Source organism: Poecilia mexicana, unplaced genomic scaffold (assembly GCF_051168715.1).
Source record: "Poecilia mexicana isolate PSO_F unplaced genomic scaffold, ASM5116871v1 scaffold_2, whole genome shotgun sequence".
NCBI lineage: Eukaryota > Metazoa > Chordata > Actinopteri > Cyprinodontiformes > Poeciliidae > Poecilia > Poecilia mexicana.
In genome coordinates this window covers 38,530,665-38,558,284 of record NW_028263371.1, presented here as the reverse complement: position 1 = coordinate 38,558,284, position 27,620 = coordinate 38,530,665, and the positions used below count along the sequence as shown (strand labels likewise).

The 27,620-nt window shown below is 37.7% G+C and overlaps 3 protein-coding genes and 1 long non-coding RNA gene across 6 annotated transcripts; 1 reads left to right on the top strand and 3 right to left on the bottom strand.

The window, feature by feature from the left end:
* Window positions 1-11,437, bottom strand: cbsb (cystathionine beta-synthase b). Its single transcript, XM_088016059.1, has 15 exons — window positions 11,370-11,437; window positions 9,860-10,195; window positions 9,417-9,523; window positions 6,541-6,675; window positions 6,374-6,453; window positions 6,084-6,288; window positions 4,838-4,929; window positions 4,573-4,689; window positions 4,415-4,499; window positions 4,222-4,327; window positions 3,426-3,497; window positions 3,214-3,348; window positions 2,915-3,023; window positions 2,752-2,836; window positions 1-2,012 (listed from the first exon to the last, which is right to left on the bottom strand). Exons 2-15 carry the CDS (start codon window positions 10,186-10,188, stop codon window positions 1,906-1,908), a joined length of 1,764 nt encoding a protein of 587 aa, XP_087872185.1. The 5' UTR covers window positions 10,189-10,195; window positions 11,370-11,437; the 3' UTR covers window positions 1-1,905.
* Window positions 11,438-12,738: 1,301 nt separating this feature from the next.
* Window positions 12,739-16,722, bottom strand: u2af1 (U2 small nuclear RNA auxiliary factor 1). Its single transcript, XM_015007563.2, has 8 exons — window positions 16,614-16,722; window positions 15,466-15,553; window positions 15,032-15,098; window positions 14,463-14,512; window positions 14,253-14,351; window positions 13,998-14,131; window positions 13,170-13,262; window positions 12,739-13,062 (listed from the first exon to the last, which is right to left on the bottom strand). Exons 1-8 carry the CDS (start codon window positions 16,655-16,657, stop codon window positions 12,927-12,929), a joined length of 711 nt encoding a protein of 236 aa, XP_014863049.2. The 5' UTR covers window positions 16,658-16,722; the 3' UTR covers window positions 12,739-12,926.
* Window positions 16,723-18,327: 1,605 nt separating this feature from the next.
* On the bottom strand, window positions 18,328-19,125 carry LOC148160861 (uncharacterized). The gene is made up of 2 exons (XR_015766210.1): window positions 19,068-19,125; window positions 18,328-18,606 (listed from the first exon to the last, which is right to left on the bottom strand). It is a non-coding gene; the product is annotated as an uncharacterized LOC148160861 (long non-coding RNA).
* gabpa (GA binding protein transcription factor subunit alpha) lies at window positions 19,079-27,592 on the top strand. Of its 3 annotated transcripts, XM_015007544.2 has the most exons (11): window positions 19,093-19,181; window positions 19,294-19,408; window positions 22,822-22,914; window positions 22,994-23,138; window positions 23,220-23,304; window positions 23,394-23,618; window positions 23,697-23,891; window positions 23,997-24,053; window positions 24,177-24,299; window positions 24,536-24,728; window positions 26,931-27,592. In XM_015007544.2, exons 3-11 carry the CDS (start codon window positions 22,838-22,840, stop codon window positions 27,148-27,150), a joined length of 1,320 nt encoding a protein of 439 aa, XP_014863030.1. In that variant the 5' UTR covers window positions 19,093-19,181; window positions 19,294-19,408; window positions 22,822-22,837; the 3' UTR covers window positions 27,151-27,592. The 3 variants fall into 3 exon arrangements, with proteins under 3 accessions (XP_014863029.1, XP_014863030.1, XP_014863031.1); XM_015007543.2 differs by lacking the exon at window positions 19,294-19,408 and having other exon boundaries at window positions 19,079-19,181; XM_015007545.2 differs by lacking the exons at window positions 19,093-19,181; window positions 19,294-19,408 and adding an exon at window positions 19,418-19,544.
* The last annotated feature ends 28 nt before the right edge of the window (window positions 27,593-27,620 follow it).

The window sequence follows — 27,620 nt, the reverse complement described above, 5'->3', positions numbered from 1 at the left end:
CTTCCAGGAAGGTTTATCACTGAGCAGCGAAGCTTTAGGAACCGTTTTGTAACATTTCACAGAACAACGGATGCCAGTGACTTTGCTTTTCTTATGGCCTTGAGGACAAAAGCAAAGATTTAAAGATTATTTTGTCGACTTCATGTTGCCAGACTTTCACTTCTTCTTCACAACAATGTATTTACTGTGTTTTTTTTCCTTTAGTCATTACTGTGGGTTCTGCTGGTTGCTTAAAAGCAGACCTCTATTTGCTGTTTCTGTTCACAAACAGGTCGGTATTAGCACTGTAGCTCAGCTATCTGCTGCAGGAAGTTAGGAAATTAGCAATTTCTTTGAAAAGAGAAACCTTTCTTCTGAACTACCATTGGATGGAAATGGATAGAAAAGGTCAAGGCAAGCAGTTTCTCACCCTCAAAAGGTACTTTAAAAAAACAAAATTATTATGCTCAAAGACCCATGAAGAAGAACTGCCTTCTTTAATGTTTGATTGTCAGGAACAAAGTTGATTCAGGAATCTTGCGGTTTAGTCATACAAAAAAAATAAAAAAAAAATTAAAAAAAAAATAGAAAAACAAAGAGATGATTGAATGTGAAACAGTAAGTCAACAACTACACCAAATAAAATCTCCTAATCAACTAATAAGACTTGGGCATGACGCATTTTAAATGGATTATAGTGAGGCCCCTCCCGAGGGTCTCTTCAAAGCTTTTCACATTTGAAAGATGAATTGAGATTATTTAAACTCAATCTTTTGAGCCACTTTTCTTCCCCGCAGTCACATTAAATCACAGAAAGGCTTTCAGCAGTAATTTGACGAAAATGGAAAACATCTGCTGATTGAATTCACCACAGAAATGACAGAAGTTCAGGGCTCGGTTCATACAAAGAGATGTTTTTAAAACGTCACGCAGGTTTGACCGTGCTGCTGTCCGTTTCTCTGTGGCGTCACGATGCTGCCCTCTTGTGGTTTAATGAGACACTCCATCCTGCTTCGGGATTCGTGAATGTATGATCAGTTTTTTTTTTTATCAAATCTTTAACCCACAGTATGCTGTTCACTTGACAAAGCTTGACTCCAACAAACATTACCTGTAGGTTAAAATAACTAAAAGCAACACATCATGTCATGTTCCAAAGATATTCAAATGAGAAACAAACTCAGTCTGGAAAATTACAGCCTTACTCGTGTTCATTTATTTATTTATTTACTATATTTAATTAAACTAAAAAATAACAAATTCACACAGAAAAAAGCTTAAATGTGCAACAAAATACTTCACACTCAAACACTTCCGTAATTCTCTTGGCTAAAGTTTTACCACCAGATGGCGACATTGAATCTGTCAAGAAAAAAAAACTTGAACATTTTACATGGCAAATAGAGCAAAAGCAAATACAGGAACAAAATTGGAAGGAGGGGCACAATATCTATTTAAACACACGAAACATTGTTCATTAATAATGAAAAAAGTTGAAGTGTCTATTTTATCATTAATGTTTTACATATGACAAGATTCAAATCCCATAACTGATCCTGACAGAGATCACATCAACTCCTTAACTCATGTAAATACTTTAAATAATCTGTGTATACCTAAACTATATAAAACAAATCATACTAGAATTATTAATCTGCAATTTTTCTACAAACTTTTTATAAATGTAACATAAAACTGAAGTGTAGAAAGTTTGCTTATCGATCATATTCTAACCATTGAATGGTTTTAAGGTATTTACATCTACTGCAATATTGAAAAACAAAACAAAGTGACTAAAAGAAGCATAATTACTCACAATATTTTATTTTAATCAAGCTGGCTTTTTTTTTTTTTAAACGACCTAATTAAGGAGGTGAAAACCTCCAAACACCTCGCTGTTTGACTGCATGACGGCGAACAGGAGGATTATGGGTGATTCTGTCCCTCATGTGTGGCGATGAAGTTCAGGAGGTCGATCGCCGTTGCAACGCTAAACCCGTTCTGCCTCGGACAAACCGAACCCGCCGCATCGTCTGGACAGAAACAGAAACGTCCCACTGGTTATACTGGTTCAACACAAAGAAATCCTTGTGAAACTGGAAACAGAGTAAAAAGGTGTCCGACTTTCTTTTTATGAAAGTAAAATTCCGTCATAAAATCTCTTTCTGCGAAACATTAAAATGTGATTTGCAGGTAGACCAAAGATTATACACACCGGGCAGTTTTAGATTTAAAAAGTACAAATTATTTTCATTCAACCAAGGACTTTGTTTCTGACAGGAAAAAAGGCAAGCAACAATCAAAAGATTTTACAGAAAACAACACAAAAGGAGAATTAATTAAAAAAACAAAACAGTTTTTATCTTTTAGAGAAAAAAAACGTTTGAAAGTCAAACTTGGATTCTGTTTCACTTCAGTCAAATGGAAACATGTGGGTCAAATTACAGTGTTACTTTCAACCTAATGCTTTTACTGACCTTAAGCAAATTATATTTTACTTTAAAATCTATTTTAAACAGATTAAAATGATAACAGATTATCAAATAATCAAAAATATGCATCTATTCCAAAACATTTCCACTTATAGGCAATGATGATTTTAAACACCCAAAAAGCACATTTTGGACAAATTTATTTTCACAAAGTTGCAAAGGCTTAGTATTTGCAGAATTTATGTAGAAAACATACAGCAGTCGTACCAGTAAGTGGACACAAAGCAGTGAATTAACTAAACATGCTTGTTTGTTTCAAAACAACTAAAAATATTCTTACTCTGGATCTGATCATCCACCACCAGGGCAAAGTTTTGGGTTTTGAGGATGCAGGATAACTTCCCCAGGTTGTCCGTCAGGCGCACCTAAAAGCAAACATGTTGCAATAAACACGGCAGCCATCCGTGTTGCAGAGGATTTAGTGTCTCCACCACCAGACTGACCTGTCTGAAGTCCTGGAAGAGCACCATGCTGACTGGATCTGATAGTTTGACTTTTCCATCCTGCACACTGGAAAGAATGGTTCCCAGAGTGACCATGCCCAGGATCTCACTGCAGAACCACACGAATCAAGAAATATCCAAATGAAATACTCTCTTCTTTTCTTTCCTTGAAAAGAAGAATCAAGTTGTAGACGGTTTCATAAAAGACACAACTGTGTGCTATTAAAAGATGAAACACACTAAGATTTAATACAATCTGATAAAATGATTCCAGTCAAATAAACTCTGAAGAGAATTACCCAGATTCACTGACGACTGGCGCCTGGTCGAAAGCCTTCTCTTTCAGGACCTTGATGACTTTTTGGCAGCACAGGAAAGGAGCGAAGGTGAGCGGAGTGGAGAGGTGTAAACTGTGGACTGTCATGTTCCACCACCTTCAGCGGAAACATGTTAAAACATCCAGCTGTCACGTCGTACCCAAACGGGAGAGATTTAGTTTTCTCACTCTTACCAGGGTTTGATCTCATTCGGACTCTCCAGGAAACCTTTCTCACACATCCACTGATCGCACAGGAACTTCGACCTGGAGATTGAATCCTGCAGGTATTTGTTTTTCTCTCTCATTGTAATAAACTAAAAGTTTAGTATTTACCAGACAGTAGATTGAACCACATTCATCATCATGATCCAGTTTATCCCACAAAACGTCTCATCGTCTTTTTTTATTCTACTTTACTAATTTGTGCCTTACGGTAAATAGTAAATTACCACCTTAACATGCAAAATTTATTTTCTTATTATTATTAGTACACATTTTTGCAATAAATACAGCCTCGATGGACCAATTAAATATTAAAGTGTGTATTGTAAGTTAAAAGGACTAAACAAACTTAAACTTAACTTAAACTTAAACTTTGAACTGTTCTCTTACATTGTAAAGCCTTACAAAATGATGGGAAATACCAAAATGTTGAGCATTTATTCTTAGCTCTGAATGGAAACAAAACCTTTAGTGACATCTGGTGGCAAAGATTGCAACTAATAAAGGCTTCCTGGCTCATTACTGTTTCTCATCCGTGTCAAATACTGAGAGTTTGAAGATTGAAAGAGCTTCAAAGCCAGAATCAAATTTAAAATGTTTAGATATATTCTTGGCACAAAACCACTCTAAAAATAAACGATTAGAACCTTAAAAATACAGATGTGAATTAATATTCACTTTATCTCTGGTCAAACAGACGGCGGGAGGTGATAATGGAAGTCTTATTTCTGAGTATTGGTTATTATAACGTTCTTTATTCTCTTACATGTAGTTGCGGACCGAGTCTGGCAGGATGACCACGCAGCGCTGTCCCTCCTCCAGCTGCTGAGCCATTTTCACTGCTGCCGCCATCGCTGAGCCAGAACTCCCACCTGGATCGTCAACAAATTTAATGCAAAGCAACACTAAAAGTCTTTTAAAAAACTAACATGCTGAGCTGAGCAGAGGTCCAAACTCACCACAGAGGAGGCCTTCCTCTCTTATTAGTTTGCGTGCCATGTTAAATGTTTCCCTATCGCTCGCTTTGTACCACTGGTGGACAAGCTGGAGGGTTGGTGAAGAGAAAAATGAAGTAGCTGAAAACTAATTACATTTCCAAATTCACACCAACACTCACAGATCTGTCCAACACCGTGGGGATGAAGTCATATCCAATGCCCTCAACCTCGAAATGACCACTTTGATGCTCTTCTGAGTGAACCAGCATAGAGCCCTCAGGATCAACACCGATGATCTGCAAACAAATTACAAAGGAAGCACTTACAGACATGTAAAAGGTGTGTTTCCTGGGGAAAATGCTTTATTTTTGTTGTTAACTAACGTAAAATCAAAGCAGCGTTCCTTGGTAAATCATTATTGAGTGGGTTTAATGTAGATCTTGCCTTGACATTGGGGCATTTCTCCTTCAGCTTTCGAGCTACGCCTGTGAGCGTACCACCGGTCCCTGCTCCAGCTACAACCATGTCCAGTTTACCTGAAAGGAAAATCACATTTCTCCCTAAGTAATTAATTATCATTTAAAAAAAAAAAATTAATGTTAAAAAATCTGCAGGGTTTAGAATTTTTGTTAATCTGTGATTTATATTTGGTGTTAGCTTGTTTAAAAGCTAGTCCTTCTTTTCTTCTGTTCTTTTCACACACTGCATGGAGGATGCTACTGTAGGTCAACATGGTAGGCTAGCATATTGTCTACCATTTTGACTACGCTAAAGCTAGCTTCAGTTTTTTAGGTCATTTTAGCGTATAAATTGCTGGTGGGATTTCTGCATTGACTGTAAGTTTTCACTCCTCTACAGTTTTTATTTGTGTTTTGGAGGCTTTTTCTTTATTCAGCTGCTTCTGCCTGTTTCTTTCTGAAAGTCTTGCAGTTGACCTCAAATGCTTCTTCAATTTTCACTTATTCAGCATTCACGCCGCATTTTCACAGGAAATGCACGTTTTTCTAGTTTGATTCATTATCTATAACAGTGAATTCAACAAATGAATTTCAGTAGAAGAAAAAACTCAAGTTCAAGAAATGCATTACGTTTTTAAACATATTAAAACTAGTTGGCTTAAGCAACAACAAACTAGTCATATTTTCTTAATTTATCAAAATGTCATTTATGAGTTTAAGTGGAGAAGAACGGATTCAAATTTAATGAAATTGATCATAAAATTTATGGACATAGTTTCTAAACAGGCCTACTAGCAATTTAAAGACACAAACATGTTTAGTCTGTTAGATACTCTTTTAGATTCTGCTAATAAGAACAGGCTAAAATCTTAGTTAGAAAAAGTGAAAGCTGGTAGAAACATACCCTTTTATTTATTTTATATATATATATATATATATATATATATATATATATATATATATATATATATATATATATATATCAACAAAAGTATTTGAACCCTGAACATGTAACTTTGTTAGACCTAAAAAGATCATTTCAGTTGTGTGTCTGCTGCATTTATTCTGAAATTGACTGGACAAATAAAGTCATTAAATGTTCCATAATGATAGAAGAGTAAATGAAACCGCTCCATGTAGTTTACAGAACTGGAAATCTGCAGACCTTTCGGTACACTGTTATGTCCACAGTTCACTATAAACATATTTCATACTAAAAGGAAAAAAAAAACCTTCACACTGCTCCAGTATCTCCTCAGCTGTTGTGTCGTAGTGAGCCAGGGGGTTACTGGCATTACGATACTGGTCCAGGACGTGCGAGTTGGGAATCTCGCTCTTTAGTCTCCAAGCTGTGCGAATGTGAGACTCCGGCGAGTCAAAAGCTGCAGATGAAGGAGTGCGAACAATTTCTGCCCCGAGAGCCTTCAGCACATCTACCTACAACACAGGGGAAGATCAGCTGCATGCGCTGAGCGACAGTCTGATAAAAAAATATAACTTAATGCAGGAAGCAGCACTTTACTTTCTCCATACTCATCTTCTCAGGCATCACGATGATGCAGCGGTAGCCTTTCACAGCCGCTATGAGAGCAAGTCCGATTCCTAGAAGTAGACGAAACTGGTGCTTTGCAGTGGCCGGCACACATTAAGTAATACAATCCCAGGTAGGTGAAAGACTTGTTGAAGTACCTGTGTTACCGGAGGTGGGCTCAATGATTGTGTCCCCTGGTCTGAGGATCCCGGCTTCCTCGGCGTCTTCCACCATCCGCATTGTGATTCTGTCTTTAATGCTGCCTCCTGCGTTGAAATACTCACACTTGGCAACTAAACCAGGAGACATAAAAATGAAATAATAATGAGAAACATTTTGTGTCATTTTCACTTTTTTAAAAAAAAACAAAATATTAAACAAGTAGGAATGTGAAGCTGATGCGTCAACGCTGTGATTTCCTTATTTCTAAGACATACCAGAAATTCGTAGCGTTTCATCGTTGGTTGTTACAAGAGTTCAACTAAAAATGTTGTTTTTAAAGGTGAAAATAAAACAGTTTTTATTTTTTAGGAGGCATTGAAATAAAGCTGTGTGAACAGTTAAGAGAAGGGGTAAAATAAATCCATGGATTTTGATTAACCTTTTAATGAGAAACAGATTAAAAGTTAAAATTTGTGATGCTGTTCTTTAATGTGTATTTTGGGTTTTTATGCATTTTGTGTTTTTAATGCATATTACTTCCATTACCTGTCTTTTTTCTGTAATGAAATTTAAATAACTCTGTAATAAGTTGCTATGTAAATAAACTGTCTTGCCTTATTGACCCAAATAAATCCCACTTGGAAAAGTTGCTAAGATATTTACTTTTTATTCCACCAAATATTGATTTCTGAACTCTTCCTAAGTTAAAACATTAGTGTTGTTGTATCTATGAATATTAACTTGTTTTCTTAACATTATTTGAGGTCTGAGAGCCAGTAGTTCACAGAATAAAAAAACAATCTTCATTTTACTCAAACATATACCTATAAAATGTAAAATCAGAGAAACTGATCATTTCAAGTGGTCTCTTAATTTTTTCCAGAGCTGCACATTTTCTTTTGTTTTAGCTCAGCATTTAACTATGTCTCTTTTAGTTTCCTCCCCAAGGCTCCACGCATCAGCGCAGAGAGAGCTAATTAAAGAACAGCTTAATCTTCAAATCTAAATTTTTCACTTGAGGTTTGGTTGTGGCATCAACAAAGGCCGACAGATAACCCGGCAGGACATCTCCGTTTGGTAAATATCACGCTCCCTCAAGCTGCTGCACGCACCAGCCAACTGCAATCTTCCTGAAAAGCACAAATTCGGGGTCAGATGCAGTGAAGCATCCAGTGCATGTGCATGTAATTATAATTGGTCTGCGGCCCTTCCGTTCAGTCAACGGAGCATTGTAAAGGGACGGAAAGCAGATAATGCCTATATTGTTCTGCTCATTTTCTTTTGGAGGAGGGTTTTTATTCTGGGTTACATATTGCTGGGGCTCTCAGCTCACGTGACCGCATTCAAGCTGCAGAGGGACTCTAGTGTGAGTCCGAAAACTACAACTTGTGTTAGCATGCAGACAAACTCCAGCACTGCGAGAATCTACTTGAATCTCGAGAGCTGTTGAATGTCGCCCGAGCAGCTGGGGCCTCTAATATAACGATGACCCAACAATGTCATTACGACTAGTATGCGACAGATGAGATAAGCTTTGATTCAATCTTCATACAGAAATATACAGCTTCATGTCTAACAGTTCTTTCTCACCCGTCTTGTGTTGTTTCGTGAACTTAATTAAAAATACGAGCAGCTGTTTGTAAGGCAAGGACATTTATTTTAATTGGTCTCAAAGGCAGCAAACAAATATTCTTAATATGAAGCTCTTTTACCTGTTTCTTGCTCCACATGTCTCAAACAGATGGGATTAAGACAGCATATAGATTTGAAATGGAAGAAAAAGCTACATGGTTTACTTTTTTTTTTTTTTTTTTAATTGTGCCATCCATCCGCATTTAATTCTTTGCAGATCCACTTCTCATTGCAACTACAGCTTTAAGTCTTTTGGGACGTGTCATTCTCATCTCTGAGGCCAGAAGGTTTGGTACAGAGCACCTGCGTCCACGTGTTTCTGAGCTAAACATGTCTTAGTGATCCCACCTGAGCCGTGGATTTCTGCAGCTGCTCCAGACTTACCACAGGCCTCAACATGCTGTTTGATCACTTATCAAACCTCAGTCCTTATATAGTTGTTATAAAGAGGGTGGGTTGGAATGCACACCAAACCTTTTAGGTTTTTATTCACTAAAAACTGGGAAAAACTCGCATCGTTTATTTTCCTTTTCACACTTTTAAGGTATTGTGTGTTGGTTGGTTTATCACATAAAATCCTCAGTGAAGATTATTGTTTGTAAAGTTCAAGGAGGGGTGAAAACATTTGCAAGGTGATATAAAATCTTCCCCTTTTCAGCAAATCGTGAGGCAGCAGAGGAGATTCTCTACCAGGCATCCTGAATGTTTTCAGGTTTCACGTTGCGTTTTTGCTTGTGGGTGTTTTTCTCCGTTGGCTCAAGAAACAAAGAGCCTTTCATTTTCACCTTTCTCTCCGATGGACCCGACTGCCTCCTTAAACAAAACCCCACCAGTACCAGCACCCAGTTTTAAGGCCATGAGGTGTGTGATACTGGATGTGTAAGAGGTAAGCAGGAAGCTAACAGGATGACCTATTCCGCCTTCATGGATTGTTTTAACGCGGACTGACTCTCTGAAAGGTGCGCAGGTAAAACTCAGTGGTGATTTTCAAAAGGTTGGTGAAGAAACTTGGGTTGTCTTTTGCTGTGAAATGGATCATTTCCCCCTCAGTTATCATGATAAACTTTAATAGAATCTAAAGTATTTTGACTTTACTGGATTAGTCGTTCTTTTTTTGCTGGTTTAAGTTTCTCTCTGCCATCCTGCCAATCTTTAGCAGGATGTGTGTGTCCAATGTGTCTCTAAAACCTGTTCCAGAAGCTGATCTGACTCCTGTGCGGTTGTGTCATGTTGCACTCACACATTTCACACTTTAACCCAAACTCCTTTGGGATTTTGTTCAGGCGGACCAGGGGTGTGTGTCCAATGTGTCCGAGGATGTTGGGGAGGATTCTTGGCGGCTTGATGCTGCAGCGAACAGAAGACAAGTGACTCTATTAACAATGTCGACAAACAGTTTTCATCACAAACAGGAGTTGCAAGAGTGTAAGAGCCTCACCTAAAACAACAGCTTTCAAATTTATCAGTAATGTTTTATATCATTGTCTTCTTCTTTGTGAAAATATGAACTTATATCATGGATCAAATAAGGACTTCTGCACAGTACACCAGACAAAACAAGACAAGAATGTGGCTTTATTGTCACACCTTTGTGTTTTATTCCCGACACCTTCAAAAAAGACAAAAAAAAAAGTGAATGGTCTTCTCTTTAACAGGTTGTTTTGGTTTTGGTGTGACTCTTACCGTGGTGGCTGGCTGTGAGGGGACTCTGACATCGGCGCGCCCGGCCTCCAGCTGCATCTGCTGGGTAAATCAGGACGAATCCACTTCATCTGAGCAGCCGTCTCTTCTGCCTTTTCCTCTTTCGCCCCATTTTCTTCACACGTTTGGTGGCATTTGTCCTCCTCGTCGATGCGGCCGTCTCCTCTGAACGCAGACGACTTCTGCGCAGCGGGGAAGATTTCCACAACTCCGTCCACGGGACACTTCTTCTCTGCGTACGGCAGGTTTCCTTCGTCTGCACACGGAGTTTGAGCATCTTTCAAGCATTTGCTTCCAGACGCAGAAGGCATGGCTCACCTGCAGCAGAACGTTGCTTTAAACTTTAAACAGAGAAGCTTTAAAATGCAGCAGACGCACTTGGATGAATTTATACAGTCAGATTGTTTTGTGTCTTCAAATTAAATAAGCTCTGCACCAACATACTGCTCCCATCATCTGCTTTTCTGCATATGTCAAAGAAATGTTCCATAAAGATCACAAGGGGAAAAAACACTTGTTTTTATGCCTGATTGGGCTTTATACGCTACAAAAATATCCAGGTATTTTATCTATTGGAAACATTCTTATGTCATGTTTTAGCAGTGTGCAGCGCCTCTTTATGATTTGTCTTGTTCTGCATTTGCTAGAAGAACAAGTCCTTCAGTTCTTGTTCTGCTGACAAATGCATTTTTCAGCATGCCGCCGATAGAGGAAAGCTTTATTACCAATCAAATGATTTATTTATAAAAGACATTTTCCTGATACACAGAAATATTCAGCCATTTCCTCCTGCTTCGGTTTTCTTTGTCAGAAATATCTTCAGTGCTCCTAATAAAATTTGACCCCATTTCTTAATGAAAAGTTAAAAAATATATGCATTTCATTCACATACATTTCATTCACATACAGTTCTCTTATTAGTTATTTTTTTTATGCTTCTGCTTTGTGAAATGGCTATAAATAAAAGTTAATTATTTAAAAATAGCAAATCACTTATTTTATTTCCAGAGTTCGGTTCCTGGAAAATCATTCTCTTTTAAATACGTTCAGTTGTAATTGAATCTATTTAATTGCAATGGAATAAGTTCTAATTTGTTTCCAAAATAATTGAAAGCAGTTTAGGGGAAAAAGACATACTTAGTTTAAACTTTATAGCCAAAATTAAAACTCATCTAAAACTCCAACAACCTCATGTTGCGGTCAGCAAATCAGAATGATTTTTTTTGCATTTGAAGCTGCACCTTTAATTCGTTAAAATAAGCTGCATAAAACACACACATGTACCATTTGAGCTAAAGAAGACAGTGTGAACAGTTTGTCCAGGTTTTGAAGCAGGTAGTTTCTCTCCATGTCAACCTTACGGGTTTTCAACATCTAATTAAACGGAGAGAATGAAATTCGACCAAATTGCACAAGTTTTAGATAAAGTCTCAGTAAATTCTGCTGCATCATTTGTTTTCCGGTGAAGCAGTGAAAGAGGATACTCACTCACAGGAGGCTGGGCGCCACTAACACACTTCCAAAGGCTGCTCCACACAAAAGAGGCTCCTTCCCAGACCCAGAGTGTGTGGGGGGTTTGGGGGCTGCATGCAGGGGACCAAACCACTGACGTGCACCGATGGGGGGAATGCAAGTCTTCTGCATTTCAACACGTTACACTCTCTATTAAAGAAGGAGATTTTAATGAATGCCGTTTTATTGTGCAGGATGATTTCGCCCAAAGGGAGAAACTGAGGTAAAAATCTCTCGGCTGTTTAGATTCGGGGGGTTCCGGACTCCTTGTTACCCCCTGCAGCATTCCCACCTATGTGGCACCGTAAAGCAAAACTTTGCAAACAAATTGTTCTGATTCGGAGGATTTCGAATCTTCTTTATGCCTTTTTGGATCAATTTACAGATTATAAAATTAAGTATTTGGTTTGCCACTCACAAATAATCTCAGATTTGGAAAACACATTCCTTATACTCAAGTCCTTGTTTTAGATTTTCTTCAATTTATTTTTTATTTTTCTGCAAATTCCGAAGGTATTTTGTTCAGGTTTACTTATCTTGAAACATATGAAGTTCTTACTTTTACTGCCTCTTTTTTCCCAACAAAGGTTCACGTTTGCCAAGTTTAACGTCATTAACTTATGAGAATATTGTGTTTTGGACTGAACTGTAATTTTTCCCTCCCTCAAATCTTTCATTACTTAAAGCTATGTGAAGCATGTATCAATTTGATATTTACTCCTGAAAGAAACACATTTTTAAAATAAAATTGCATATTTAAATTAATTTAAAAATTTCACTTTAATTTTGTCCAAAAAATGTATGCGCTATAAATCAGTACATTTCTATTTATAAAGATAAAACCACTTAGACTTTCATTACAAAACTGGCATTTCAATTATGATTAAAGTTCATGATGGCATTCATAAAAACCACAAAAAATAAATTTATGCTAGTTTTACATTAGGGTGAAATTTCAGCCCATCCTTAAATATTACTGGTTAAAAGTTAAAATTTGGATTAAATTAAATCAAAAATTTGAAAGCACTGCAAGAATTGAGCAGAACTTTTAATCAAACAACAGATCTGAGCAAGAACAGCAGCTGATAGTCAAACTCAACACACCGGGTCACCTCAGTGTGAATATGAGGGGCACGAGTCATGATCTGCAAATATTTAACAGAGTGCTGTATCCAGGGATATTAATGGAAAGCTGAGTGGAAGGAAAAAGTGTGGTAGAAAAAGAGGACAAAGTTAAAAAAAAAATAAAATGAGCACAGCCAATCAAACGTTCTCAACAAATTATGAACTTGGACAAAAAACATGAAAACTTGTGTTTCGTTAAAGAACGAACGAGTCGGCACACGTCCTTTTGAGTAGAAACTTTGAATTTAATGAGGTGAAACTTATTTCCACAAATCTTCAAAACCTGCTGCCTTGTAATAAATCCAAATGAGGCAGGGTACAAACTAACAAAAAAAAAAAGAAAAAAAAAAGAAAAAAAAACAACACAGTGATGGATTCAGGGATGGAGAGTTGAGTGGTCGATGCTTGTGGCTCAGAATCGCCCTGAACGCTCTCTGTCTCTGGACCGACGCCGCTCATGGTTACGGCCTCCTCCTCCTCCTCCTCCTCCTCCTCCTCCTCCTCGGCCTCTGTCCCGGTCTCTGGATCGGGACCGAGACCGGTGGCGGCTGCACATGCAAAGAAGAAGCAGGGGAAGGAAAGGAAAAAAAAAAAACATCAAAAAAACTTCACAGAGGCAGGTAAACGTGTCTTAATATGGAAGAGATGTTTTCACCCCTTCCTGCGGCGTCCATAGAGCTCTCTCCTGAGTTCACGTGAGATTGGTTTCAGATGCATGAAGTTACAGAAACCTCCACGAGTGCATTCCCTGCAGAAAGGAGGACAGTCAGTCACTTAAAAAAAATAAACAACTCTGGGATATTCTGAAATGAAAACGTACACTGAAAACAACAGATGGTAGAAATGGGGTTGCACTATTCTTTAAGCAAAAACACAGAAACACCCAAAGCGGCCGAACCCAACTCCACTGCTGAATGCTGATGTTCTGTTTCTTAAAGATGTGCTCCAGCTGATTCAAACGATGAATCAGCTGGGTTCATCATTGCTGATTAAACTGTAAATTAATCAGCAATGTTTGTGTTTAGTCTGCGTGAATCAACACTTGAATTAAAATTGTTTGACCCACCATCCTGAGCAATGCATCATCACCATTGAGGACCATGAGGTCGACTGATCATGGCCTGTTTTTGATGAATAAGTCAAGGCTGAAAGATGACAGAGCATTTGCAGTTGTAGTCTGGCTCTGTGAACTCAACGGACTTCAAGGAAAAGACAAAAACTCTTCTGTTTATACTATATTTGATATTACGTTATTTTATTGAACCAGAAGTTGGGGTTTATTTCATATTCAAAATCTAACATTATCAAACGTGTGAGGAGGTAAGTTTTAAAAATGTAAATAAATGTTGTGTTTTAGGCTGGCAGGTTGTAAAACATCTAAATCTTACGGTACAGGAAGCACAAGTTGTGGCCCAGTGCAATAAATTAATCTCCAGAAGGATTGTTTTCATGTCTGTAATGATGCAGACCCGTTTTTACTCACCCCATCTCATACTGGCGACAGCAGGCCTCTCTGAAGTCTGTGACGGGAGAGAGCTCGGCGTGGATCGGCTGCCCGTTGAACCATCGATTGTTCAAGTCGATCACAGCCTTCTCAGCATCCTCCTCGTTACGGAACTATAATGCGATCAGAGGAGATATTAATTAAAAAAAAAAACAAAAAAAAACATGTTGGAGTCAAATGAGCCATCACAGCAGCGCAAAGACAACAACGTGTTCATTTTAGAACAATGTTCACCTTCACATAAACATTTCCCACAAGATGGTCCCCAAGGTTGTCACAAACGTTCATTTCCTCCACCTCTCCGTATTTTTCTTCCATCTCTGTGAAGACTTCCTGCAGTGGCAGGAAACGAGGAGTTACGAGTGAGGTTTTGAGCTCCACGTTTATGGATTTGCGATGAATAAATGTTCTAAAACTTTGCCAAGAATATGAATCACCAGTTACCTCAAAAAACTCATCATAGTGCTCCTGCATCTCCATGTCGCTGACGGTACCTGGTGGTTGCAACAGACAATAATAAATAAAAAGTGATTATTGAAACTATGATTACAACATGTTGGCAGAAAGCCTCTCAGCATGGGCAAAGTAATCACCTTTGGTGATATTTTTACAAAATCAACATTTGTTGCTGAATAAAATACATCATTATTTCAAACGAGACACAGTTTGTTGTCATGTTTGTAAGCTCAACTTGCATTAGAGAAATAAAATCAACGTTCAAATCCATTAACCAGCTTTGGGTTAATTTTTGGTTGAAAGCAGGAACGGATAAAATTATTACATTTGCGTTAAGTGTCTAATTATTTTTGTGTCATTTCTAACCTTAGGAGAGAAAACACAATGTTCAGCATATAAACATCACATTAATTCAATACGGGCTCACACCAAACATTTTCAGCATGAATAAATGCATTGTCAAATCCCTGGTATTCATTGTCTTTTAATATCTTACAGAAAGATAGATGACAGAAAAAAAAAAAGATACTTTTACTGCATTTTAGGTTTTTACTTACAGGTTAATCCATCCAAAGACTGAGCGCTGTTCTGAGGGTTCCTGTAAATATTCAGCAGGGCAATTGTCTGAAAAACAAACAAAAAAAAAACAAACTCACATTTGAACACATGAAGCCAAACATCAAACTACAAGAAATGTTTTCCACTTAAGTGATGTCTTCCAGAGCAAAATCTAACTATGTAATATTATTATAGTACAGAATTAACAAAATAAAAAAGTTTCACCTCATCCTTCATGTAGATTTTCTCTCTGCTGATTTTAGGCCATTAGAGGCTCTTTTTTTAATGTTGTCAAATTACATGCTTTTTTTTGTCATCTAATCCTATACTGTTATATTATTACAGGTATTTTACATTGAAAAATGTATGTTCTGTTACAAGTGTCTCAACTTCATGCTGTATATGTGGAAGAATGTCAGTAAGAGGTACTTACCTGGCTAAATGTTGGCTTGTTGTGTAATCTGGAGCAGCGGTCGCCATGTCGGCAGGCACCAATTTTAAAGTAAAACGAACAATTGACTCTGGAAAAAATAAAGTAAAAACATTAAAGTCAAACAAAGACACAAGAGTTCTACAGAAGACAACCCAAATTAAATATACATATATAGTAAAAACTTTACTGTAATACAGTTTAATTTGCTATTTGTTTTACATGAAGATACTAAATTATGAGAGAACACAATTTTAAAAAAAAATGGATGCATCTACATGCTTCTTCTTTATAATGATAAATGTTACCTTATTTTTAGGTCATTAGTACAACAGCAAGGTAGACTGGCACATTTATGCAATATTATAGGAAGCATTACTTTTGCAATAAGTGTCTAAACATGGAATCAAATATCAGATCAGACATGGTTAATATTTTGAAATTTTGAGGACTAACTGCTCACATTGATTTGGTAAATACTAGTTTTACTCAACTTAATAGAGGTAAATACTGTATGCAAAACAAATTACTAATTTATTCATCAAATTTTGCTTCCTGAGTCTCTTTGAGACAGTTTAACAACAACAAAAGAAGACTTTAATGATTTATTTATTTTTTATATTTTTTTTTAATGTTTATCAAAAAGGCCCGGGGAAAAATATCCAATATTCTTGATTTACAAAAAATGATGATGATAATTACAATTAGTAGTTTTCGGGGTGCGTAGAGAATGTTAGTGAAAGGTTACAATAATTTAATTTCTTTACGACAATTTAATTTTTTAAAAAGCTAACCACGAGCATCACGTTTTTCTCTGCTACAAACAAAGAAATGTTTGAGGTTAGCACAAAGGGAGCTAGTAGACTGAGTAAAGCCAGTATTAATGCTAATTCAAATAATTTTTATTAGTCAATAATAGATTATGATTTCTAAACACCACTTTTCATTTACCATCTCATTCAGACCAAAAGCTAACTGTCGTGTGCGACGACATTTAGCATGCTAGCGCTAGTAGCCACGGCTAATGTAATGCTGCGGCATTTCGATAAGAACTGAGTGAGTTTTGCATTGATATTCAAAGCTATTCTCATTTAAAAATCGTGGACAATGAAAATACATATTAGTTAACCAAGCACTTATTAATCACTTACTTATCTTTCTCTGTCCCGAAGATGGAGGCCAGATACTCTGCCATCTTGGCTCGCTATTCAAATCAGGCAACATTGACTAGTACACTTCCGGCACGCTTTATTCACAATAAAAGCACGTTCACTGTCAACATTCAATTTTCACAACAAAACGACATTTAAAGAAACAGCATTCTAAAAAAAAAAAAGACAATATGTCAGTGATTGAATCATAATGTGAGATGTATTTTGTAGTTTACCTCGATGTGTCTATGTTCTTTTTATTTAACCCAATGTTGTTTCTACTTTAATCTGATCACAGTAACTTATTTTATTTTTACATATTACAGAAAGGGAGCAACAATAACTAGTTACATTTACTCAGTTACATTTTGAGCAACCTTCAGAAAAAAAAATTAAAACTTTTAGTGGTATTGGCTCCGTAATATTGTAATCGTACTATTATCATTTTTATTTTCATTTTTAAAATACCAAAATCTGCACACAGCTTTATATTTTTGTCTGACATGACTTCATAATACCAAATCAGATGTTAGGATCTGTTACTCAGATATTAAATAGATTTTTTTTTTTTTATTTCACTTGAGTAATTCCTTGGATGGTTTACTTTTTATTTGAGTGTGAACATATTGAAGTAGTGCTACTCTTGAGTACAACTTCTGAATAAGTTAACCACCCCTGTTCATAGATTGGTTTTTCTATCCTTTTTTATTTTACATTAATCTTTAAATTGATTGTGCTTTCCAAATTTCTGATGTACATTTAAGCTGAGCATCAGCAACAACATGAACAGGATTGTTTAGTTAGTGGATGAGCATACATGTTCCAACTCAAACTAGACATTCCAGGAATGGACGAATTTATGAAAATAAATACTTAACACATGGATGTAAAAATATAAAAACTGATACAAGTTTATTTTAATTTTAAGATTGAGTATTTACATGATCCACTGGGGAAAAGAGCCATATATTCATGCAAATACTTTTCAGATATACACATGTGGCGGCCTGACATTTACAGTTTAACAGAAGTGAAACATCCAAATGTCTCTAGTTCAATATTCAACATAGTAAACAGAAACTAAACCTTGCTTGTTGGTTGCACTACTACCTTTTTTAATAAGGATGGTATATCAGTGAATCTCACTTTATTGTTTTAAGGAACCTTTACAAAGTTATCAAAAAAAGTAAGTTGTCAGCATAGATGATAAGCAAAATATTTACATTATTTTGATTTTATATTACAGAATGTATGTCACTTGCTTTGGGAAATACATTACTGAATTATTCTCCCAATGAAGTAATTTCACTGAACTGAATATTTTTACAGTATTGGAACTTGAACTGAAGAAATGGTTTTTTGACTGGATGATGTTTTAAAGAAGCTAATTAAGTGTAACCCCATTTATAATGGCCACAATTTAACATGTGCTCCTAGCTTGATCTGCCTGCCTTTTTACAAAAAATGCTTCCAGAAAATCTTAGCATTGTGTTCAAGAGTCTTGGGCTGCTACAACACTCATGTGATTAGTGTTAGATGGTGTAAGTGAAGATACTTGACATATCTTCACTTGGACTTATGGGATGATTCAAGTGTTCTGAGGTCATTTTTTAAAAATGTATTGTGCTTTGTTTACATAGGTTTTCATGTTGCAACAGATGATGCAAAAATGATTCGTTCTCAAGCTTCCAAGATAGACAAGTGAAAGTCAGGCTTGCAAGATAGTCATGTGTTTTTTAATTTTATTTTATGCTTCTATGAGAAACTTAGTGTATGAATTTTTGAGTTATGTTTTAGACTGTTACAAAACCAACTGATATGAGGCATTTTAAAATGCATGGTATTGCTTATAGACTCAACCATCATCTAATTAGTGGTATTGTCAGGGTGGTGGCGTCATCATGCTGTTCTTCAGAATGGACAGCTGGTCAGGTGATTTGATGGGAAGATGGATGGAGCTACATGCAGGTCAATTCTGTAAGAAAACTTGAAACTGGAGAGGAGATACACTTTCCAGATGAACAACTCCCTAAACATACAGCCAGAACAGTAATGGTGCTTAGATCAATGTTTTAGAATAGACCAGTCCAAACCACTCTTATCTTTGGATGTTCAAAGCTGGTAGAGACATAACAAAAAGTAATAGAGTTCGAACTGCAGAAACAGGAGGTTCTACAAAATAGTTTGCTCGGTGGGACTGAATCCATATACGACCTATTTGTTTTAGTTTTTAGAAACTCATCCTCTTTCCTCAAAACAATTGTGCACAAAAAAATCCCAATGCGTAAAAATAAATTGTGTGGTTGTTACATGACAATATTTGAATAGGCCAAAGAACACTCTTGTGAAGCTCTTTACAATGCATAATTATTACACATAGGCTAAGCCAGAAAAAAAGCATATGTCTCTTTTAACTACCTGTATTTTGTTTGCAAGTTTTGAGCTCAGTATTACCAGTTAGTCTCCGCCCCTTGTTTCGGTAGCTGTGTTGTTGGCCCAAAACTTGAAGATACGACACGACCTGGTGAATTTTGGACTTCTGATTATTAAAAGTTTGAACTTTAAAAGGTACTGATATTCGCAAAAAGTTTATCTGCTCGGATGAGTTTTTTGTAACATGTTAGTGTAACGATAGATGGTTCCGTTTAGTCGTGCCCTGACTCTTCCCGCTATTTTACAGCTGAATTAGCCAAGCTAACCCTGTTAGCTGCTGAAAGTATAGTGAGGGTAGTGGGAAGAGGCCGCCCACCTTCCAGGCAAGCACTATTCGGCTAACTAGCACAACCCTACCGACGGTGAGTAAACTCAGACTACCACAGACAGCTGGTGTTGGGCTTTTGTCGTTGTGGGAACACAGAAAGCAACGAAACGAAACGCTAGCTGTTAGCCGAAGGTAAAGCTGAGCCACCGCTGACCCCCTACAAGCAGACAGTAGGTACACATCCCGAGAGGATTAAGCGAATTTGAGTTCATACTTCCGCATTTCATGACAAACCGCTCTTAATTTAATAAAATCTGTAACATCACGATGGATTTTAGGCGATAGTTCTCCTGTAAAAAAAAGCGGGCTGTGTTGTTGATCCGAGCGGCGGATCTCGGAAGTCTTGTAACGCTGTAAACCTTTAGCCAGGATTTCCGGCTCCTTTTCATTTGCCCTATGCTGTTTTGTTTCCGTTTATTCTATTTCCGTTTTAAAAGTTTTCTACATCCAGAGTTATAGTGTCGTTTAACGTAGCCGCGCTGAAGTTGTAACCCTTCCTGCGTTTTTAATTTATTTCAAACGTAGTTTAGCACTGGAGGCAGCGGAGGATGGACGGTTGTGTAATGGACTGCCTCGCCCCGCGCTGCTGTTTTGTAGCTAACTTGTCCAACACAGGCCTGCTCCATTGTTGCCACACGTGTAGCCTGCTATCTGACATAGACTTTTGTACATTCATATTGCACTTAATTGGGATTAATAGTTATGTTTAGAGAGTGTTTTGTTGTTCGAGGCCTAACAGTTGGCCCTGAACCCCACAGCCTCGACCTCGCCTTGGCTAACGTTGGCCAGGAGTGAAGTGTCCCAGGCGGCCAATGAGGAGGCGAGACTCAGAGGCCCTTCTAGCAAGGAAAAACTTAGCTGCTCATATAATTATGTTGTTTACGTGAGAAAAGTTGAGGTTTGAGAGGTTGTGCTCTGTTTAAGCTGTCAGCTTATATATATCAAGTTAAACTAATGTTTTAATTAATCTTCCAAACCTTTCAGATTTTATTAATTTAATTTAAATTGTATCCTACTCTATAGATGCTTTTGCAGTAAGTTTGATTTCTGTATTCATGTATTTTGCCATGAGATAAAGTACACATAAAATAAAAGGAAACAAATGAACAATCTCAGTACGATCTTGAGTAGCTGAGTTTTACGTATACATTTTGAAGGAGCTTTAATTCACAGGATATTCACTTTTTGTTTAGAAACCTCTTAACTGAAAAATAAATTTTTCAAAGCCAGGAATGTGTAGTTACCACTGATAAATGCATTTCCATAGGTGTAGTCACACAGGATGAAAATGGAGTTGAAGATTGGTTGTTATTGTAGTGACAAAAACAATACAATATTTTTCTTACGTCTACATAGCATTGCATAACTTCTAAATCGAAACATTTTGTCAAAAAAGAATAAAAATTAATTAGTTTATTAGTAAACTTGTAAAGTTTACTTACAAGGTAAACTTGATTACTGTATAATAAAATAATCTATACATTTTGGTGTTTGTTACAGATTAGGTATAAGTCAATGAGTGTCTCACAGCTTGATAGCTCCCTAAATGTATTTAGGAAGTCTTGAATTTAATCATAGTTGGGGGTTTTTTGTCTTAAAAAGTCTCAAATGAGCCCAGATTTCCCATTCAAGATCTTTCATTATATTTAATTGTAGACCATAAAATATTACATTTGTACATTCTGTCCTTATTTTGTTAACTTTTTTCTTTTGAATAATATAGCAGCATTAATTTGTTCCACACGCTGTAATTGTGGCTAAGGAATTTGGCCGTCATTACTTTGACAATCAAAGTTCTTGATGTAGGGCAATAAACATTCTTGTTGGAAGGACATTAGGCTGTCTAATAAAACCCTGATAAATTACTTCTCCTAGATTTGGCCTTAAATAGTTTCTGCAGACAAATCAAAGGAAAACAACCTGGCCCTTTCTCATAAAATATTGCATATTTTGGCTTGATTTCAGAGAGCAGTCTGCTAAAATACATTCACAACAGTCATTAAAAAAGTTAATGCACACACAGTTTGAAGGCACTGCAGCTTCATCAATTATAAGTTCTGAAGTCACATGCAATAGTGGAAAAACAAATATCAGTGGATAAAGTTACATTTGCATTTTTAAAAATAACTTTTTCTTTCCTCTTATGCAGAGCAATAAGTGGAGGAGGGGCAGCACCTTATATAGCATTAAACCAGATAAAAGTCCCTGGTACTTTTCTCTCACCTCTTTTTCAAATGACCTGAAACCACAAAATCTGCATGACGAAAGTTTTTTGGTGGTTTTTAAATCTTGTTATACCTTAATACAATTAAACCCTCCAAATTTCATAGATGTCCTACTCAGAACTGGCTGCAATAACAACTAAAAGTATCACCCTCAAACAATAAATTGCCAGTACCAGGATAGAGGGAGAGCTAATATGGGAACCACTAGAGGGCACCATAGTTCAACATAAAGAATTGTTTCAAACGTGAATCTAAACCAGGGGTGTCAAACTCATTTTGGTTTAGGGGCTGCATACAGCTTAATCTGATCTGCAGAGGGCCACACAAGTAAACTCATTGCAAGATTAAATAGAACCAATAAAAGTGGACTTGTTGTTGATTTTTATATTAAACAAATTTCACTTTTACAAAATATATTATGAATAATCTCAGTTTTTAAGAAAGGTATCTGCAATTTCAACAATACTTTTACTCAGTTAAGCATTTATTTAAGTGCATTATGCATAAGAATGATCTCAGTGATTGTACAATGTTGCAAAACATTTATTCACAGTTTTTGGAACTTAAAAACACTGTCCTGCATCACAAAATACAACAGACAAAAATTAAGAAAAGATTTAAAATCAATTTTCAACATCTGGGAAGCAATTTGAACAAATTATCTGGCTTCACACATTTGAAATCTTAAGTGTCAGCTGTTTTAAACAGACATTTGATTAAGTACATTTGTTGATGCATAAAATGCATACATATAGAAAAACTTGCATACATAACATGTATGTATGTTAGCATGCACGAGAAATATGAGGTTGCCAGGGCCAAAATAAAAAGCTGGTAAAGCATAGAATCGAACTTGTTTACAGAACCTGAAGCTCAGTGCTGCCATCTGCTGTTAGTTCCGCTGCAGTGTTGCATCATGTTGTGTGCTCTGAATAAAACACAGCGCCCCTCGTGGACAGTATAAGAACTGCAGATTTTCAATTAAACGAAGTACATGTTTTTTTATGAATAATGATAATGCATTTAGCCCCTGGGCCGGACTAAATCGTTTTTTGTTTAAATGTATGAATCAGTTGATTTTAAAATACATTCTCTTGTAAAAATCAACTTTGTGATAGTTGTTTTTATTTTCTTTTTGTTTTTTACTTTTTATTTGCTCATTTTTGTGTTAAACCTTTAAGTGAAATGAATCTGAGCAAAACTTATTCTCTCTGTCTTCAAGGGACCTGTAACTCAAGATGTCTAAAAGCGAGACAGAAGAGTTGATAGAGATCGAGATTGATGAACGGGAGAAACAGGCGTGCCTAGAGGAAGGGTAAGCTAAACGATCACTTAAACACTTAAAAAGTGTGGGGATCCTACATGTTTTCATTCTCATTTTCTTGCATTTGTAGCATTGAGGAGCAGACCATCACAGCGTCTGATTTGATTCAACAAGACATTGACATCAATGAGCCCATTGGCAATCTGAAGAAGCTTTTGGAGCCTCGCGTCCAATTCTGTCTGGATGGATTCGACATCTGCTTACAAGACATTCAGGTCAGATTGGCGTGGCACTAGATCATCTCATATATTGAAGCAAATATTTTGTACTTATTTGTTATTTTTTTTGTTTTTCAGCTTCACCCGGATCACAGCCTCTTCGATCAGGGGGTAAAGACGGACGGCACCGTGCAGCTCAGCCTGCAGATCGTAGCCAAACCAGGTACCAGTTCAGCCAGAAGTGTTGAACACGATTATCCTAAAAACCCAAATTTCACTAAATCATCATGTGTGGCGTTTGTCTTTGCCCAGGGGAGGAGAAGCTGAACATCCTGGAAATAGTGAAGCCTGTAGAAACGGTAGAAGTTGTGATTGACCCGGATGCGGCGGGAGAAGATGGGTCGTTGGTGGAGGAGGGACAGCTCATCGCAGTAGAGCGGTCCTCCCTGTCCGATGAGACGTCGGAGCAGGTGACGCGCTGGGCCGCCGCGTTGGAAGGTTACCGCAAGGAGCAGGTCCGGCTCGGAATACCGTACGGTGAGAAACGCCTTCGCTGAAACCTTTAATCTCACGAGCCGTGGCTGTAAGGATCCTAACCTCCTTGCTCTTCCTCAGATCCTTTGCTCTGGACAGCTGACCAGGTGATCCACTGGGCTGTGTGGGTCATGAAGGAATTCAACATCGACGAGATGGAGATCGGCAGCATCCACATCCCCGGCCGAGAGCTCTGCAGTTTCAACCAAGAGGAGTTCCTTCAGAAAGTGCCCAACGGAGAGATACTGTGGAGCCACCTGGAGCTGCTGCGCAAATGTACGTCACAACAAACCTCTGTTTGCTCTGAATACTGGAAAGGTCGTCTGTTCTTTGCTAAGTATTCGCCTCTATGGAGAGAGTAATTCTTTATATATATCTCAGACGTGTTGGCCAGTCAGGACCAGTCGGGCGGGGACGCCACTGTCACTATAGATCAACGTAAGTGTCACACGTGATCCAGTTTGGTTTGATGTGTGGGACTTGCGTTATCCTAGCTCAGAAAAAAAAAGACTCATAAATATATTAGCTGCAATGTGCCTGATCACTCGTTTGTCTTTGTAGCTGTTCAGATAATTCCAGCTCAAGTGAGCACACCTACCGCTATAAAAGTACTGAAACACAACCGGGGCCCCAGAGCGCCCAGAATTTCAGGAGAGGAGCGCAGTTCCCCCGGCAACCGCACAGGTAACGCCTCACACTAACTTCAACGTGTATATACTTTCATTTCCCATTGAGGAGTTATATCATTAAACTTATACATTTCTACATTAATGTACTACATTCTACAGAAAACACCACTAATTGGGTTTATTATTGGCCCTCATGTAGAAATGATTGTTGCTGAGTTTGATTGTTGCTCATTTCAAAGACTGATTTCATTATTTCCTCTGTGATGGCTGCCCTGTCTCCACGGTTTCCAGGTAACAACGGTCAGATCCAGCTGTGGCAGTTCCTGCTGGAGCTTCTGACGGACAAAGACGCAAGAGACTGCATCTCCTGGGTCGGAGAGGAGGGAGAGTTCAAGCTGAACCAGCCGGAGCTCGTGGCGCAGAAATGGGGCCAACGCAAAAACAAGCCGACGATGAACTACGAGAAGCTCAGCAGAGCCCTGAGGTTTGCTTCTCCTCATTTAGTTCATGTTTTTCTTTCTCAGAAGCACTGGGTTATTTTAGATGCCTTTTTCATTGAAGTTTAGAGACTTCCAGGATTTGAACTTTAACCTTGGTGTCAAATTAATGCAGAAGTATACAGCTTACTTACCCATTAGAAACATTCCTGATTGGCAGCGTTAAATTTATTGATCTCAAATTTGTGACTTCAAAAATTCCTAAATATTTCCAGATTTTCATTTGATTTCATTAAGTTACGTCTTAAATTTGTAAATTAATTCATTGCTTCTTTCTTTGATTTTTGTAAAAATGTTTCTTAAGAAATGAATTGGCTGGATTATTTAGCTCCACATGTGGTATTTATAGCAATATTAAAACCTCTTGACATTGTATTAAGTCACACCCAGACACTTCAGTGTGTTGTATTTGTGTTTTATATGATAATAGTGCCTACTTGTGAATTTATTTCTAAAATAAAGTTAAAGGTTAGGCATGGTAGTTTGATCTTTGGGCCCCTTTAGCCTGACACACCTCAAAGTCCTGTGCAACCAGTTGTCTTGCTCGCACATGACTTCAGCATAAACCTGTTCTGTGAAAGTCACAGAGGTTCAATAGAGGAAGTTTGTGAAGACCAAAAAACACAAGAGACAGGTCAGTGATGACATCGTGAGGAGGTTTAAATGAAGATTAATCCCAAGGTTTGAATGATTCAATCCCTTGTGTAGGAATTAAAAGGGTTTTCCACAACTGTACCCTGAAGGTCTGGCAAAGAGGATAAGTCATAGGAGCAGCCGAGAGGCCTGCGGTGACTCAGGCGGGAGAGTCTACTGACGCAACAGATAGTAATGATGCAATCTACAAATCTGAGCTTCATGTAAGAAAGGCAAGGGTTTTGCCTCAAGTCATACAGAAAAACTAAAGAAGGTGCTCTTCTCCTACGTGATGAAAAGGTTTTGTGTAGAGTTGCAGATCCAGCCCCCACTGTGGCCCAAAAATGCTAAAGAACTTAGCTTTATTTTCAAATGGAAAGGTAATCAAAATGTAGCAGTTTTTCCCAAATAAGTTATTCTTCAATAAGTAAAGGTTGCCGCCTGGTGTTGAGGAAAGTTTGCAGATTCCCCTTAAAGCACCTCTTGAACAGCGACCCATAATGCATCATGCTTTGAGGAAGCATTTTCTCCAACAAGGCCAGGCACACTTAGATTAACGCATACTTCTTCTGTTTACACTTCTGCGGATGTGACAAAGCCTCGTAGAGCAGATCAAGTCAGTAAATCTATTTATATTGCTTGGACTTGTTTAACCAGTTTACATTTTTCCTTTGAGTAAAAGTGAATCTTAAGGACCGGAGTGCTTGTGATCCAAGTATCAGCTGAAACTGATTGAGAAATTGTTGCGAAAACGTCTTGGCACAGTTCACTGATTTCAGTGACTTTAGCGAAGCCAATCCCAGCTGCTAATAAATAGCTAGCTTAAAAACAACAACACAGTACTTGTTTTTTTTGTATTGGAGTGGAGACTTTTTCACTTCAGTTGGCAGTAGTGTCTTTACTGTTTACATTGGGTGGAGGTGTTATTGCTCCAGTGACAGTCATACACACAGTGCCTTAAAGCTGCAGTATGTAAGTTTAATTTTTTAACAGCTTTATTTATGCTGTTGTGACAGTTTAATTTTTAATTTTTGACTGTGAATTTTTGACAATTCAGTCAAAAACAACCAATCAGAGCCAGAAGGGAGATTTTAGCGCTCTCAATCACTCATGTGTTCAAGCTGCTAAATGTGCTAATGGCGGAGAAACAGATTATCGTTCCGGAGAACCAATTGGTTGTCGTCATCGGTGTTCATGCTAACTAGCATGAGCATTAATGTCAGGAACTAGCTGTAGCTTAGAGCAAGGAGGACAGTGCTAGCGGTGTGTACAGGAGGGTGATTAACAGCAGTAAGACCCTCCTTCTGGCTTTGATAAGTTGTTTTTTACCACGCTGTGTATTTCTGCAGGTAGCTCTGGGAGAAAGCTGAAGAACTCGTTTTGGGGGGTTTTTCCGACAGATTATTTGTCTTATACTGTCATTATAACAATTATGTAAAACACACTTTTTTAAAATAAAAGTTATATACTGCAGCTTTAAAAATAGAGTGGAGATGCACACCATGATTTTTTTTTTTTTTTTTTACTAATTATCAACTTTACCTGTTGGGGTTCAGGTACTACTACGACGGGGACATGATCAGCAAAGTGCAGGGCAAGCGCTTCGTCTACAAGTTTGTGTGCGACCTGAGGACTCTGATTGGCTATAGCGCCGCCGAGCTCAACAGCCTGGTGACGGAGTGCGAGCAGAAGAAACTGGCTCGCATTCAGATGCACGGCCTCGGACAGCCCATCACCACAGTCACGCTGGCCACCACACTGGACAAGGACAGCTGAAGGAGGCCGCGGCGCTGGCTGGAAATCATGCGTCCCTTTAGACACAAAGCTGATCCCCGATCAGTGTGTGGATTTAAAAAAAAAACTTTGTTGTATACACAGTTAAATTCAGCTTAGACTGAGGCAGGTGATGTATTTTTTAGCTTTTCACTAACTCTACCCAACAGAGGCGAGCTCAGGATGAGGAAAGAATGTGTTTATAATTGCAGATTGTCGTGTGCATGGCTGAATGAGTGACTGAAACTGCTAGTAGAGGCCCGGTGTTGTGCGCTCCTTGTCTGTAATCCACTGTATATACAAATATGTCATGGTTTTTGATAGCCACGAAGGCAAGTGTATTTTCATAAGAGCCATTTTGTATTTTATTTAGTGCGTTTCCCTGAAGTGCTGGACCCTTTTGTGTCCACTAGGGGGGAATAAAGTAACAAACATTTTCTATCAAGGTTGTGTGAACTGTAAATCTTTTCCAG